At 45.5% G+C, this 17,650-nt stretch overlaps 1 protein-coding gene across 1 annotated transcript in view; it reads right to left on the bottom strand.

Moving 5' to 3' along the window:
• Positions 1–1,159: 1,159 nt before the first annotated feature.
• Positions 1,160–17,650, bottom strand: part of suco (SUN domain containing ossification factor) — an 80,106-nt gene continuing 63,615 nt past the window's right edge. Inside the window, 9 exon segments of the mRNA XM_080430275.1 lie at positions 1,160–1,893; positions 3,861–3,916; positions 5,407–5,495; positions 6,321–6,475; positions 7,941–8,045; positions 8,175–8,262; positions 8,644–9,215; positions 9,217–10,090; positions 12,032–12,119. Of these exon segments, the coding sequence (XP_080286401.1) occupies positions 1,282–1,893; positions 3,861–3,916; positions 5,407–5,495; positions 6,321–6,475; positions 7,941–8,045; positions 8,175–8,262; positions 8,644–9,215; positions 9,217–10,090; positions 12,032–12,119 (2,639 nt within the window). The 3' untranslated portion in view covers positions 1,160–1,281.

Genomic DNA, 17,650 nt, shown 5'->3' with positions numbered 1-17,650 from the left:
GGACACGAGTCACTGTTTCGCCCCCCCAAGCGGTGATGGAGCGATGTGCTTGTCCAGTAGAAAAACAGCTCATCCACACTACAGTGGGGTCATGTGATTTGTCTTGAGGTTCCACTCCCCACCATAGTGTCTGTCTGTCTCTCTCTCCAAATAAAAAAAGAAAAGGGGGGTGGGGGGACAACAATCCTTCCAAAGTCTTGTTTTCATCACTAAAAGCTCTAGAACTCATAAAAAAGGCACATGACCGTAAGGGACCGCTCATAGGAGGGTGTGTGTGTGTGAGTGTAAAGTTTTTCCAAGGATAACTTTAGAAGGATGCTGAGCTAATGTCGCCGCGGCAACCGCTTCAGTTCTACGGCACACCTGGGTGCTCATGGGGAAACGCGGTTCATGGAGATGCATCGGGGCCTCATCTCTTAACACATCTACCGCCGGGCCCGTAGTTCTACGGGCCGTTAAATCCAACGGTTAAGCGCCAATCCCGTAGCCTACGGGCTGTGGTGCTTTTTCCTTTTTTTCGAAATTTTTTTTTTTTTTAATTTTCTAGGGGGACCATTTTCAGTGTAACACCACCCGATCGGACCGGAAGTGCGATCACGTTTTTTGTTTCCCGTCTGCCTTCATTCTAAGTCGTACACAAAAAGCCCTGTAAAAGCTGTACAGGACATGTAGTTTTTCATCCACGCATTTCCCATGTTAACATAAACGATCAGAACTCAAACATGGCGGCTCCGTTTGACACGCGGTCTCGACGAGTAGACACCAGGACATGTGCCCGTTGTTTACAAACAGTGTATCGGGCAATCTAAAGGATTTTAACGGGGCCTATGGCGACCTGAAAAAAACAAAAAACAACAATAAAACCTTGGCACTGGTGAGTACATTATGAGATTAGCCCTTGGCGGTGGATGTGTTAACCGCTGCCCGAGAAAGTCTGCTTAGTCCGCGTTTAGGGACGAGCATAAGCCTGTGTACATTAACCCATTGATACCTGGAACGCATCTGTGTCACTTTAGATTTCTTTAGGCTATTCAAAAATAGCAGATATACAAGCTCATAGCGCGGCACTGAGTGCCGCGCTATGAACTTGTAGATCTGCTATTTTTGAAAATCAATTTTTTTTTCCAATTTTTTTTTGGATTTAGAAGACATTTCTAGAATCTTCTCAGGTCTTAAAGGGTTAAGTGCCTGAATGGTGTTTAGAGTGGAAACACACGCAAGTCGTGTGTCACAGACACTGTGCGTGCGTGTGTGTGTATGTACACGTGTGTGCGCACGTATTCAGACAGGTCCATTGACAGCCGTCACTCCTATGGTCGCGACACCCATCTCCTTGTTTCCCTTCATCAGCTGCTGCAGGCTGGGCAGGGAGCCCATGCCGTCCCGCCCCCCTGCAGGCATGGAGGGGAACTGCAGCTCCGCCTGCCGAGACTTCCGCCTCTTCACCGAGCGCTTCTCCTGGCGGGACTTGGCGGGGGGGGCGGGCCGGGGGGGGGAGGGGGCCGGCGGGGGGAGGGGCAGGGGCAGGGCGTGGCCGTTGCAGAGGCCCGAGGAAGGGGGGAAGACGGGGGAGGGAGGGGGCAGGCGGCTGGCGTACGAGGACTCCTCGGAGTGGGTGGACGAGGAGCAGCAGCTGCTGGTCTCCGAGGAGGAGAGCGACGACACCACCTCCTCCACGGAGGCCTGGGGAGGCGGCGGGGGAGGCAGAGGGAGAGAAGGAGAAGGAGGAGGAGGGGGAGGAGGGGGAGGGGGAGGAGGCAAAAGCAGGGGAGGACAGGGGTGGAAGCCGTTGCACTTGGGAGCGCCGTTGGCGAGCGGAGCGGAGGAGGGGTCCGACGACTTCAGAAAGTCAAACTTGTTAATGTCCACCGACTTCGACTTGCCGCGTTTTTTCTACAGGAGGGGGGGGGGGGGGACAGAGAGAGAACTGATCAATAAAAAGGTGCAGAGAAGACTTTCACAAATATACAGTGGTGGAAAAAGTACTACAATTCTTTACTTAAGTAAAAGTACCAATACTGCAATATAAAAATACTCTGTTACAAGTAAAAGTCCCGAATTAAAAATGTACTCGAGTAAAAGTACAAAAGTATTGGCATCAAAATGTACTTAAAGTACCAAAAGTAAAAGTACTAAATATTTGAAAATAGCCGATCTACAAGTTCACAACGCGTCGCGATGCGACGCGTTGTGAGCTTGTAGATCTGCTATTTTCAAATAGCCTATGTATAAAATAGGGCTAAAGTGGTTAATGTATGTTTCATTATATCATAGTTTATATCTGAAAAGTAACTAGTAACTAAAGTTTTCAAATAATTGTAGTGGAGTAAAAGTACAATATTTGCCTCTGAGATGTAGTGGAGTAGAAGTAAAAGTATTGGAAATTGGAAATACTCAAGTAAAGTACAAATACCTCAAAATTGTACTTAAGTACAGTACTTAAGTAAATGTACTTAGTTATTTTCCACCACTGCAAATATACAGCATATATATATATATGGTTTTAAGTGCCATTAACCACCTTTGTGCAAAACACTTTGTCATTACATTAAGTACAGTAGTACTGCAGTACACAGTCAAATCCTGATTGATAAATTAACCGTCAGGATTTCATCGTTTCAGTGAAGATTAATAAGGCATTTTGTCTAAGATGAGGTCACACAAATGGGTCAGAGAAGGGTGGGAGAGAGAACAGAGGGAAATGATGGTAAAAGGAACACGCTGATATATATATATATATATTGCTAACGAGATGAACACGTGACCAATTTCATTACCAACCCTTCTCCTTCCCTGTGCTGTGCCGTGTGCCGTTTCAACACCACAGTATCAGCAAATAAGTGGTTAAAACAGGCTGTAACTGAATGTAGTGGGGCTGAGTCTCAACGCTAATATGCAGCCTCCTCTCCCTTGTGCACAAACTGCTCAGATTAGTGGTTGTGGGTCCCAAATTGACTGATAGTTAGGAACCAAAAGGACCCTTATGGGCTTTTAACTCAGATTGTACAGTGTAATGGAACCAAATGGACCCAAATGGGTCCATTTGGTTCCATTTGTACGCACACTCCCAGAGTTAAATTAACAACTATTATTACAGCGTATGTAGATTGGGGTCCCAGAGATGAAAAAAACATCTAATTTGTCAAAAGGTGGCCTAATGCACATTAACTCATTCCCTGCCTAGAACGACTAAAACGACTTTTGTCCTTTAAGCCCCCTCTGCCAAGAACGACTAAAACGACTTTTATTTTTTTCAAAAAAAAAAAAAAATCTTTTTTTTTTTTTTCTTATTTATTTATTTATTTTTTAACCCAAAGACCAAGGAGATATGATTTGTTGAAGATCTAGACTCCCATCCACCAGAATCGGCCTCAGGTCTTAAAGGAGCATTTCACCCCTGGAAGAACTTACAGTCACTCAATGTTAATAATATTTGTAGTAGATAACAGTAGAACATTTTGAAATTTGCACCCTATGGCCAGAAAAATATAGAAGTCTGTGTGTTTGACTTGGTTTTGACTGGACTGCTGCATTACTACAATGACCATAATGCTTTGGGGCACTGCCCTTCCTTGTGGGGAGGGGAGGCTGTGTGGGGGTGTGGTCTACATTGTAGTCAGGAAATGCGGCCAAATACATATCATTTTGGGGGTCATCATGAAAAAGTTTGAGAACCACTGGGTTAGAGACACTGTATAGCTCACATAACTAAAAGGGAGGAGATTCAGCCCACAGCATTGAGATACCTCCCCCTGCAGCCACTGACTGACTGACTGACAGACGGACACCAGAACACACAGCACCTAAACGTCCATCGTGAGATGGCCCCTAACAGCAGCAGGCTGGAATGGTCACTGTACCTTTTTCTCTGGAGAAAACCTTAGAGGTTCTACAATGTACAAGTCATCCGGACCTACTGAACAGGGGAGAGAGGGGCCAGGTTATTGATGGAATGGTCAACAGGAACACATATACATGTCACAAAGCATGAAACGACCTTGCAAGTAGTAGTAGTAGTAGTATAAATGTTACTCCTGACTTATAGTTACGCACCGGTGTCTTGCAACGAAAATAGCCGATTTACAAGCTCAAAAGCTTCTAGATAAGCTATTTTCGGTGCGATACGCAACGTGCAGCCAAGTATAAATCAAGCTTTAGTGTTTCCATAGCCTAATCTCATTCTCAATATAATGTAAACACTATAGCAAGTCCTATAGCAAGTCCCTACAAGCATCGCGACCAGTCGTGAGCTTGTAGAGCTGCTATTTTTTACGTTACGGATTGCAGCTTTAAGTCTACGCTTTTCACTGAACTTGAAAATGCTGTTACTGTTTGATTTGTTATTACTACTTGCAAATGTCTACCATTGGCCAGCCCGAAGCATTATTCTGTATTAATTCACTCCTCTAGCCTGCACACGGACACAAGCTGGCAATGACAAGCGTCTCAGCCAGTGTTGCCAGATTCTGCGAGAGAAACAAGCAAACAGGTCTACGGAAAACCAGCCCAAAAGAAGCGACCATGATCCACATGAGCACTTTAACATATACATCAGCTATTTGAAAATAGCAGATCTACAAGCTCACAACACGTCGCGATGCGACGCGTTGTGAGCTTGTAGATCGGCTATTTTCAAGTAAAATCTTGCGGGGAAATTATAATAAGCAGATCTGGCAACTCTGGTCTCAGCCTCAAGGGCAAACGCACACGGCTTCAGGGAGAGCAAACCATAGGCAGAGTTTTAGGTTTCATGAGCGAAATGCTTCTATTATTATTTTTTTTAGTTTTGCAGCAGCCACTCCCCACTCGACACATGAGTCTCAAATATCACTTTCTGTAATGCCCACACCTTCAGACACCGGGAATGGAACCATGAGTGGGAGGAGCAGCAGAGAGAGAGAGAGAGAGAGAGACAGAGAGTGTGAGTGAGTGAGTGGGTGAGAGGGTGGGTGAGTGAGAGAGGGGTATAGAGCAAAGAGAAGGCTGAAGCCTAATCTATGCTAAATGTATAATTGGTTGCGGGCCAGTGTCGTGTGCACGGCGGTATCACTCGAAGAAAATAACAGATTTTCAAGCTCAAAATGTGATCATGTTATTTTCAGCAAATGACACCTTTGTGCAGTGAAGTATAAATTAGCCACCCGAGTGCCAGGCCAGCGTTGCAGTAGTGTGATGGAGGGGGGGGGGGTGTTAAAATGTACTATGTAATTTATCTCGACTCTTAATGTAGCTTTGGCTCAATTGATAGTAGATGAGGGGGATAAACAATAGACAGGAACAATATTCAGAAGGGGAGACAAGGGTGTGTGTGTGTGTGTGTGTGTGTGTGTGTGTGTGTGTGTGTGTGTGTGTGTGTGTGTGTGTGTGTGTGTGTGTGTGTGGCACGCAATGCGGTAACATTCTTACCGTCTGTAGTGAAGTGAAAAGACTTGGAGCGAACAATGGGACAGAACTCCCTGCGCTTTAGACTCATATCGTCATAAGAAGAGAAGCACCTGAGAGAAAAGACAAACAAAGAGACGAAACACACCCCCATTCATTACGTGTCTTTAAAACATAAAATAAAGTGTCATGGTATTGTTTTCTATAAAAGCAAATGACAATATCAGCATTGACTGGATCCATCACCTTCCATTATTAGAAGGCAGGGTATTAAAAAAAGTGGGCGGAGGGGGTCATTACTCATGATAGAGGGGAACGGAGAAAGCTAAAACAGTGATCTCCCAAATAACAGTCGACTCAGGGGAATGCCTAACACACTGTTTCTAATTATAAGCAGCGGTGGAAAAAGTACTCAAATGTTTTACTTAAGTAAAAGTATCAATACTGCAATAGAAGTACTCGGTTACAAGTAAAAGTCCGGAATTAAAAATGTACTTAATTTAATTAAGTACAAAAGTATTGGTATAAAAATGTACTTAAAGTACCAAAAGTAAAAGTACTAAAATGTTTGAAAATAGCAGATCTACAAGCTCACAACGCGTCACATTGTGTTGTACTGTAGATCGGCTATTTTCAAATAGCCTAGGTATAAAATAGGGCTGAAGTGGTTGATGTATGTTTTATAATATAATACTTTATATCTGCAAAGTAACTAGTAGGTAAAGTTTTCAAATAATTGTAGTGGAGTAAAAGAACAATATTTGCCTCTGAGATGTAGTGGAGTAGAAGTAAAAGTACTGACAATTGGAAATACTCCAGTGAAGTAAAAAATACCTCAAAATTGTACTTAAGTACAGTTACTTTCCACCACTGATTATAAGCATCACACTTTATTGGCGTTGCATGGTTGCATAGGTGTGTCTGCCATGCATACATACCTCTTGGGGCTGGGGTAATAGTTGCTCTTGGGCAGGGCAGCGGGGATGGGCTGAGCGCTGGGAGTGGAGCTGCGACAACACTGCAGACACAGCAGCAGACCCAGAGACAGACACAGGACCAGGGACACCACCAGGTAGCTCTGCCGGTCCGACACCTGGATGAAGAAACACACACACACACAGCCAATTGAAACGTTATTATGCACTGTAGGCCTTGCTCACCGTACCGGTGCAAAAATGAGGCAGTCACAATTTCATACTCCCATCAAGAAGCTGGGTGAATGCAACGAAGCCATTGTGATGCTTAACAAAGCCAATGCTCCACTGCGGGGGCGAAGACATTCTTGGTATAAAAGGACGGCCCAGACAGTCAGTGTGTAGAGGATGGATGCTCTGTTGCAGCTCAACCCCGCCCCCCATCACTGAATGGCTGAGATGTGCCCTGTCCGTTTCGTTAAGAAACGTGTCTGGTCAGCCGGGGGGGGGGGGGGGGGGGGGGGGGCGTCTGATGGAGGGGAAAGGAACTGGTTGGAATAACGTGTTCCTTTCCACGCGCTACGTCCTACCCCCCCCCCCCTGTCAGGTGATAAGAAGCGGCTTGCTAGCTCTTATGCATTTGAAGGAGGCATGAGCTCGGCTCTAGGCTCTCCCTAGGCTGGCAGAGGGAGTGTAGCGCCCAGGATTACTTAGACAATTGGCACAAATGGGTTACAAAATCGTGGGATAAAAAGAACATTAAAAAAAAGAAACGTGTCACGATATGGAAGTTGGACACTTGCGAAAAGCCATTCATGGATTAAAGCAAAATAAAATGACTGAATCTTTTGTTATGGCTAAGTCCTATTATGTGATTTGTGAAACAGTGTGAAAGTAGCCCCCCCCCCACACTATCGCTGATTCATAAACAACTAACACAATATGTACAATTATGATGTTTTAGTCAAATCGTTCCTGCTGTTCTACACGCTGCAAACCAGGTGAAGAAATCGCAGATTGACATGCTGGCTTCTATGGAATCCAAATGACTGAAATCAGTCGTGGCGACTGAGAACTTTAATCCATGGCCATTTCACCTGGTCTTTAAAGCTGTAGAGTTCAGTGCAGGGGCAGGTGATCAGGAGAGCAATGCTTGACTCACACACACACACGCTCACACACGCATCACCCCCTCCTTACTCACCAGAACAAACTTGCCTGCAGTGTAAAACCAATCCAACAAGGCTCTCAAGTGGCTGAGAACAGCAGGCTCTCTGAGTGAAAATACATTGTTCTTTTCATGTATCCTATGTATCCAAGGTTATCTATCAGCCTCACAGGTAGCAGCGAGAGAGACTGCGGTATAAATATCTCCGGGGCTGAGTCAGAGCAGCTAGCTGTAGCGTATGTCAGTGTTGGGGATTAACACAGAAGCAAGGGCACACAGCAGGATTTGTATCGCTCCGTCTCAACTTGACATTGACATTCTATTGTTGATTACCAAACCATCATCATTCCCTTCTGAAAAAAGGTAAATAAATATAGGCCTAAGTAAATAAATAAAAAACAACACCCCTGCAGCTGGCCCACTGTGGCGGTGTGGTCAGGTCAATGGCATGTGGTTTTGTAGTGTGTGTTTTGTACCTCTCTTTGCAGCTGGGTCATTGTTTCGGTGAGGTTGAGCATCAGCTTGGTCACATTCTCCAGCTGACTCTGCAGAGCGTGAATGGAATCTGTCTGCCTCAGGTCCTGTACACACACACACACACACACACACACACACACACCCCAAAGCATACTCGTTATCCAGCCATCATTCTATAATAACATCTCCAGCTGATACAACTATGTTTGACTGTATGTAGCTCTGTAACGAACCTGCTCCTCAGCGATACGGGAGGTGTTCTGCAGTTTAATGATGGTCTTGTTAAAAGCTCTCTGCATCTCCTCCATCTGCTTGCGGTACCTGAACCATACAAACACACACACACACACACACACACCCCTCCCATGAGATATACAGACTCACAAGCACCTGCTTTATAACACAGGTACAGAAGAACTGGTGACGTACTCGTCAGCACTTTAATACATGATTTTGAGTTGTGATTATAAGATCATTTACATTATTCTTGTGTTCTGTAATAGTGCATGTAGTATGACTAGAACATTCTTCAAGGAAAGTCTTTCTTTACTATAATGACGATTTATTTTATTACTTATTATATCATTAATATAATGATATATTGTACTACTTTTTAAGTGCGAGCCTTAATCCTACGTGATTTGTAAAGTAAAGTGAAGTATTGTGTGATTTTCAACATGTGATTCCAGGGCTGTGGTTCACCTCTGGCTGAGTTCCTCCAGGTATCTGCTGGACAGACTCATGTTCATCTCCAGGGCTTTGATCCTGTTGTTCAGCCTCATGAACACGCTCTCCTTCTGACTGGAGCCGTGCACGGCTCCGCCGTTCAGCAGCCCTCCTCCGCCGTTCCCGTTCATCCCCCCGCCGCCGTTATAGTCCCCGGCGTTCTGCAGCTCGGCATAGAAGTCCGTGGCGATCCGGTGGATATTCCCGTGGAGGAGATCGTCCACCGAGTAATCCCCTCGATGGGGCTCTCCGGCGTGGGCGAGCTGGTCGCCCTGCTCCCCGTGGGCGTGGGGCGCCTGGGGGCCGTGTCTCTGCGCCTCCCCGCCGCCGTCCGAGGCCGACCCGGCGGCGTCCGTCGCGTGAGAGTCCGGCTGCGGGACGACGGCGGCCGCGGGCAGCTCGGTGGGAGGGGGGATCGAGTCCGTGGGCTTGGTGGCCACGGGGAGAGGCTGGACCGGCTGCTCCGTCACGGGAGGAACCGGGAGGTCCGGAGAGGAGGCCGTCTCGGAGGCCGGAGGCTGGAGGGGAGAGCTGGGGCTGGGGGTCGGGGGTGGCGGCGCTGCTGCTGGCCTGCTGGGTCTCCGGCACGGGGAGCCCCGTGAAGCTGGGATAGGGGTCGGGGGGGTCCAGGGCCGCGTCCTTAACGGGAGGCAGGTCCTTCTCCTCCTGGGTGGGAGTGGGCCGGGTCACGGAGGCGTGGGAGAAGCTGTGAGCGGGGATGGAGGCGGTCCTGCTGGGTTCCAGCAGGATGGGCGGCGCGTTGGCGTCGGGGGCGTGGTCGCCCGGGCGCTCGCTCTCGGCGTGCGCCTCCGCAGGGCGCCGGCCCTCCAGCTGACCGTGGAGAGGCATCTCCGGCGGCGGGACGCTCTCCGTGAGCGGCAGCGCCTCCTGCTGGGTGGGGGCGGGGACGGGGAGCTGGGGAGGCGTGTGCGTGAGCACGGGGGTGGGCTGAGAGGGAGTGGGGGGGGCCGGGGGGGCCTGCGCGTGGGCCTGGGCGTGCGCGCTCCTCCGGCGGAGGCTGCGCTGCCTCTCCCTGGCCAGCCGCGCCGAGCACCAGCGGTGCAGCAGCTCCGGCAGGGTGGCCATGCAGGACAGGGAGAGAGACGACAGGCCCGAGAGAGGACAGTGCACCTGGCTCTCCCTCCGTCTCCTCCTCGCCTCCCTCCTCACCTGCTCCTCCCGCTCCTCCTCCTCCTCCTGGTCGCCCTCCTCCTCTTCCTCCATCAGGGTGACCGTGGACTGCTTGGGCTCCTCCTCCTCCTCCTCGTCCTCCTCCACTAGGGTGACGATCTGTCTCTCCTCCGGCGAGTCGGATGAGGGTGGGGGGGCCTCGGGGGAGGAGGAGGAGGAGGAGGAGGAGTCGTCTCCGGAGACATCAGAGACGTCCTGGGAGACAGACTGTCCCGCCTCCGCTGTCGCCAATCTGAGGGAAAGAGGAGGGACACGATGGCTTTACATGTTGTTGTCATGGAGAACGTTAAAAAATTTTCTGTATTGGTTTGCTTGTGTTCCTAAGTTTCTATGTCAGTGGTTCTCAATCTTTCTCATGTCAAGAACTCCCAAAATGATATGTATTTAGCCGAGGACCCCCATCTCAAAATATGTTGTTCCAGGGACCCCCAGAAGCACAGATTTGAGTTACAAATGTTCACTTAAAATAATTATATAATCAAAGATTTGCACAAATGTTCACGATTTTTCAAAAATAGCAGATATACAAGCTCATAGCGCGGCACTCGGTGCCGCGCTATGAGCTTGTAGATCTGCTATTTTTGAATAGCCAAAGAAATCTTAAAATGACACAGATACGTCCCCGGTCTTAATGGGTTAAATCACTTTTATCAAAAGGCCTTTCCATAATGACATTTTAGGAAACATTATGCACACCTGATCGTCTCAGAGACGGGTGCGTAGGCAGGGATCAACATAGAGAATAAAATAAAATGACCTGCACACCGTCTGCACTTGCACAATATGAACACTTTTTTGTTCATAATGACATTTTGAAATTCCCTTATTGGTCTCGTTTCACACTGCATTCTACATTTTTTGTGCACGTTATTTCTTCAGTTTCATGTAAAGCACTTTGTTGTGATAAGCACTCTATAAATAAAGACCATTATGTTGTGTGCATGCTTGGAAGTGTTATCTTGTTTTGCATGAATGTTTTGCAAAAGAGACCTTGCAATGTTACGGAAGTCATATTACATTCAAAACAGATAACTGCATCAGTACTGTGTGTGTGTGTGTGTGTGTGTGTGTGGGTGTGGTGTGTGTGTGTGTGTGTGTGTGTGTGTGTGTGTGTGTGTGTGTGTGTGTGTGTGAGAGACTACTTCTCACCCACAACACTAGAGGGAGCAGCCGTGATGTGGTACCACCCAAATGTAGAACAAAACATGGGAAAATGTACTACTGCTCTGCCACCAAAATGTGTACTGCCCTGACACCATCCATTAAAGTATGTGTAACACTGGCTTCTTTCAAAATTGGCCTGAAAAAACATCTATCGGCGACTTTGAGTACTCAGAAAAGCACTATATAAATTGTATGAATTATTATTATTATTATTATCAGGAGACCACAAGGGTAGGTAAATGCCATTTTCCCATAAATCTTCCCATCGTACATATAGTGTTTGTATTTGTTGATGCACATTTTTTTATGATACGTTGATGAATTGAATACAATGGACAACAATGGAAACAAGTCCCCAGGACTTTTTTGTGTTATCGTTTTAGCCTTAATGTCTTAACCCTTTAACACATTGAGTTATTTCAGATTTTTTAGCTGTTTTATGCCAGAGATTTTTCATTGAGAAAAAAAAAGTACTCTGGAGCCGAGATACAGAATTTTTAAGTTTTAAGTTAACAAGGAGTGGATGGGAGTCTAAATCTTCAAAAAATCATATCTCCTTGGTCTTTGGGTCAAAAAATGTAAAAAAGATTATTTATTTTTTTTGTAAACGCATGTATGCGTTCTTGGCACTCAAGTGATGGATTCAAAAGAACGCAAAGAACGCATGTATGCGTTCTTGGCACTCAATGTGTTAAGACCGGGAACGTATCTGTGTCAATTTTAGATTTCTTTGGCTATTCAAAAATAGCAGATCTACAAGCTCATAACGCAGCAGCTTGTAGATCTGCTATTCTTTTGAAAAATGCACACATTTTCACGACTTTCTTTTTCAAAAATAGCAGATCTATATCTTGTATATCTGCTATTTTTGAATAGCCAAATCAAAAAATGACAGATGCGTTCACAGCTTGAATGGGTTAATGTACCACATGCTGTTTACATTTCTGACTAATAAAGTATTCAATAAAAAAATTGTGTGTGTGTGTGTGTGTGTGTGTGTGTGTCTTACATAGTATCACCATCCAGTGTTGCTGTGGGTGTGAAAGGGACCTCTGGGCTTCCTGCCGTCTCATTCTGCACCCCTGTTGTGGCGTTGGCTAGAAGAAGTTACAAAAACACCAATTAGAGTCAGAGGAGGGCTGGTGATATAATGTTTAAAATTACACACACACACAGTGGGCGTCTGGGTGGCGCAGCAGCAGCAGGAGTAAAGTTCCTGCCCAGTGCCCACCACTCTGGAGAGACTGAGGTTCCATTGCTCCACGGTGCATCAGGCTTGGCCGTAAGTGATGTGTCGTTCATGATCGATTTGTTCAAAATAAGTAGTTCATTTGCCGTGAACGTGATTACGTGAACGAGCTCGTTCACTTTCTGAAACTGTTACGTTCACGCGCGACGTAAAAAAAAACCTGATCCCGCGATGGTGTTTTACACACATTATAAAACATACATTAACCACTTTAGCCCTATTTTATACCTAGGCTATTTGAAAACAGCAGATCTACAAGCTCACAACGCGTCGACTCGCAATGCGATGCGTTGTGAGCTTGTAGATCGATCGGCTATTTTCAAATATGTTAGTACTTTTACTTTTGGTACTTTAAGTATATTTTGATGCCAATACTTCTGTACTTTTACTCGAGTACATTTTTAACACTAGAAAATAGCGCTACTCAACGAGAACGTGAACGAATCATTTGAACGAATCATTTGAACGAATCATTTGAACGACGAATCACTGCCGTGAACGTGAACGAAATCGTTCGTTCACTGAAATGAACTGTTTTTTCCCACCACTACTTGGCCGTGAGGATGTTATCTCCTGGGAGTGACAGGGAGTGACTCCCTACAGGTGGGTCAGGGCACCTGTTCAGCAGGGAACGCAAACTGGGAAGGATAGCTTGTTCCTCCGCGTGCGTCCCCCCCCCCCCTCCCCCCCGGTTAAACTCCTCACTGTCAGGTGAAAAGAAGCGGCTGGCAACTTCAGAGACACGATTGTTTACACCAGGGGGTGATGCAACTTTGATGATGGAGAGCGCCACTATATTTCCACACTCACTCCAGAGGGCCACATTGCATTATACTGTCGGGCAGACACCTCTTATCTACGTATTTTAACATTTTTCGTAAATGAATGCCGTGCTTCGACCATTCTATGTCACACAAAAGTAGCAAAAATAGCCGATCTACAAGCTCAAAACGCGTCGCACTGCGACGCGTTTTGAGCTTGTAGATCGGCTATTTTAGCTATTCTTGAATTGGAATCCTGATTTTTTTTTTCTATTTTTGAATTGGAATCCTGAAAAGTATCATTGTCTCCGCCAGGCCGAAAGGCTTTGCGAGAGAGTATGTTTTCGCCCCTGTCCGTCCGTCCGTCCGTCCGTCCGTCCGTCCGTCCTGTCTGTGTGTTAGCAGCTAATCTCTGGCACCGTTGGCCCGGTCGCTCCGAAACTGTGCACACACACTCCCTTGGATGCCAATTCAGAACCTCTGCCCCAATTTTTCACATGGGCCTGTTATAGCGCCACCAGGAGGCCGATTTGTGCAAAACCCTTTTTTTTTTACATTACTCCTACAGATTTTATCCAAACGTCATGCAAATCGGTACACAGTATCTCTATAGTCATGTGATCAACACAAATCTGTCCGATTTCCCATATTCCATCCTCATTGCCTATGGTTGGCTTCCAAAGTTTGCAGGATTGGTCCATTTTGAACAAAAAGCCTCAAACTATGCACGCAGCTTGCGATTTCTGTGAATTTTCACACGCACATTCCCACTAGGCCGAGGAAGAAATGCCACCCTTTTCACATTGGCCTGTTATAGCGCCACCAGCAGGTCTAATTTAGCAAAACACATTTTTGGAACAAAATGCCTCAAATCATGAATGCAGTGTCTGATTGCCGTGAAAGACCTAAGAATAAATGGCACCCTTTTCACATTGGCCTATTATAGCGCCACCAGGAGGCCACAATAACGTACCTGACCTGGCGGAGACCTGTGCTCCGAGGAGCACTTTTTCTAGTTTTTATTTAATTTCAAATGCATTTAGTTATACTTATGTTAACTTTTTGAACCTAAATACAAATTGGAAATAAAATAAATGTTATACTAGTCATTAAGCTACTAATATAGACTGAAGTCATTAAAGTGGGTCATGTTTCCATGTTTGGAATTAGTAACAGCTGAAATCAATAATATATCAGTATTAACCAGCGGGCCGCATTAAGTGAAGGTGGGGGCCGCTTGTTGCCCATGTATGGTTTACACCCTCCCCAAGACCAAAGAGTAGGGGTCAGTAGTGACAGGGACTAATGTTTACATATGGGGGAAATTGGCATTAGGTATAATTTTTTGAGTGGGGGGGGGGGTTAAACAAATTACACACAGCACCACACAACTTGGCAACCAAGTTGCTTTTTATGAAGTTCTATGTGGCTGTTAGAGTTTAAATAACAGCGAGGAACGCTCAGGGCCAAGAGCTTTGTGGTTGCCGAACCATGTTTGGGAAAAGGCAGGAACAACAGTTAACCGGTCTAGTCCAGTTTAAGTCTACTTCACTCCCTCTCTCTCTCTCTACAGCTCTTTCTCTCTGTAGATAGAAATAGCTTACAGGGAACCAAGTTTGCACACTTTCATTCAAACAACATGTAAAAGTCCCTTTAATTCACAGGGAGAATAACCTGGGAAATCAACGCCAGTGGTGTTTAATTAAATAAACCAACACGGGTGATTTTGCTGTGTCATTCTGAGTTATGGTGGTCTTCCACTACATCGGGGTCAAGAGTGTCATTTTGACTCGACTCCCCTCGGGGTGAACAGGCAGAGAGAGAAGAGCGAGCTTTGCGTCATAAGCCTCTGTTTGGTCTACATAACGACCTGGCTCCCGCTCCTCTGCCATGGAGCACAACAAAGAAAGACATTGTTCTGCGGAAATCTGATGGAGACCTCCTGCCGGCACACAAATAAACATCTGGACCCTTTACAAACACACACACACAGTCGCACATGCACAAGAGCCAACGATAATACACAAGAATATACGTGTGCACACACACACACACACACACACACTTGAAGGCATACGTACACAATATACATATGCTCACACTTGAGGGGAGAAAAAAAAGAAAATGACCCAGTTTTAGAACCGAGCTAATTTAAACAAGATGTGGTTTCAAAACGCAGGGAGAGGAATGAACAAACTGTGGGCAAATAGAGGAGGGGAGTACAGTTACCCACCACGAAAGGGAGGTGGACCGTAATGCCCGATTTATACAAAAAAATAGCCGATCTACAAGCTCACGCACGACGTGTTGTGAACTTGTAGGTCTGCTATTTTCGGTAGCCCAAAATCAACAGGGTTCCCAAGGACAAATCCAAGGCATACATCTTTACATCATTCATATCTATATATGGCCTGGGATCAAAGCTATCTGACTCGAGCTGACATGCATAAACAAGTGAATCATTGTCCAATGTGGGTGAACCAGTTATTTGCGTTTGACAGTTTCCGATGGTAGGGTGGAGGAGCTACTGGCTGACAATGAGACTGAATGCCATGGCTTGTTTGTCCTTACTTGTACATTGTTGCTATTTGTGTATTGACTTTGTGTATTGTTCTGTCTGTTTTAAAAAAGCGTTATGTACTATTGCACTTTTGCCCAAGACAAATTTCCCCTTGTGGGACAATAAAGTATATCTCATCTCATCTCATTATGAGAAACACCAGGGAGAGTCTCCCTCATACAGTAGCTTCTAGAGTTTCCTATAGGATCACAGACTTATTGTATGTACGCACGGTAAAACAACATTACGTTATTTGGAGCGTACACACGGTGCACAACAGTTTTTTTTCTGCAATTGCAGGTCGAACTTCTGAAAACAGTACACTGTAAAGTACCTTCTGTGGTGCATGATGGAGGAGACAAGTAGGACAGTGTATAAGTGTGTGCGTGCGTGCGTGTGCACGTTCAATTTCCGGACATGTTCCTGTTCCACATTAAACAAAACTACTCAATACTGGAAATCCGTCAGAGTTAGGAGGGAGCAGTATTTTGGGTATGAGAAGATGAAGTTGTACCATATGCCAAGAGAACTTAGAACCTGAGTTGGACAAAAAATGTACTGGCAATGTTTAACAGGATTTATAGCCAATATTTGCCAAGGCACACGCTCTTCCAAGAAAGCAGCTACTGGTGGTACATCATTAAAACAAACAACAACACAAATCGGGTGTAGTAATGTTGTTAGGTTTTCAATGTAGTGGATCCTGGGACCCAGCATCCATTTTGATGGGTCCCAGGGAAATTGAAAGGGTCCTCTTTTTTGGGGGGGGACAAATTGTGGCGTTTAATTGTGTTTGAGTCACAGTCCAGGTAGCCTGGGATCAATACCTTTTTCGGGTGTGTGATCCGGTCGGGAGGTCGGGAGCGGAAGCAACCCTATATCCCTCACCCCCAAATAACTCCGGCCGCGATCAAGGGCATTGTAATTTTAGGGCCTATCTAATAAAATCCTTGATGCGGTGTAGTTTAGCTTATTTTTTTTAAATACAAAATAAATATAAGTGTGAGTGTACTTTCCGGAGACTATTTAGCGTCTGTCTACCTTTGTAATCGATTCAGCTTTTAAATAGGTATTGGGGAAACAAACCGGGCGAACCAAAACAAAGCAAAACCGGAACCAGCAAAAAAACGGAAGCCGGAAGCTATTTATTTATATATATTTTTTGCCGTGGCCTAGACCGGATCACACGGGCCATTTAATAACGAATACCAGGCTTTCCTCCGAGGTGGAAAGACTTGTGATGCGAGGTTACAGTCCAGGTGCTGAAATCAGCCATCAGCCCTGTGAGCGGAAACAGCGTTTAAAGGGATATTTCACTTTCAAATTTTTTTTTTGTCATTTTATCATCTACTCAGGCCTTTGTGAGCCCCCAGACAGTTTTTAAGTTGCTTGATTCACTATTTAGATATTTGATATTCTTTTTATCAGACACGCCCCCCTTCCTATACAAACCCATTATAACTTAAAACTCAATTTTAACCATGTTAGATTCATCAAAAACACCCGTCCTTGGTTCTGGTGACTCACCCTGCCCCCCTAATACGCGAGGGGGCCGTGTTTTTTCAATGACTTTTTTCATTTATTTTTAATATTTTTTTAGGAAAATTAAAAAAATAAAATGCAATAAAAAAATTTAATTAAATAAATGAAAGAATATATCGGAAAAACACGGCCCCCTCACGCATTAGGAGGGCAGGATGAGTCACCAGAAACAAGGACGGGTGTTTTCGATGATTCTAACATGGTTAAAATGGAGTTTGAAGTTACAATGGGTATGTAAAGGAAGGGGGCGTGTCTGATAAAATGAATATCAAATATCTAAATACTGAATCAAGCAACTTAAAAACTGTCTGGGGGGTTCACAAAGGCCTGAGTAGATGATAAAATGACCAAAAGTTTTTTTGAAAGTGAAATATCCCTTTAACTGTTTGACTGTCAACCAAGCAGGTTGAACAGACTATCAGGTGGCAGCCTGGAGCGTTTCGGTCTGGAGAGAGCAAAGTGCAGGAAGAAGAAAGGGTCAGAGGATGGAGCGAGGTAAAGGTAAACGTTTGAAAG

The sequence above is a fragment of the Gymnoscopelus braueri genome (assembly GCF_963280865.1).
Source record: "Gymnoscopelus braueri genome assembly, chromosome: 6".
Taxonomy (NCBI): Eukaryota; Metazoa; Chordata; class Actinopteri; order Myctophiformes; family Myctophidae; genus Gymnoscopelus; species Gymnoscopelus braueri.
This window is presented reverse-complemented; position numbering and strand designations above follow the sequence as displayed.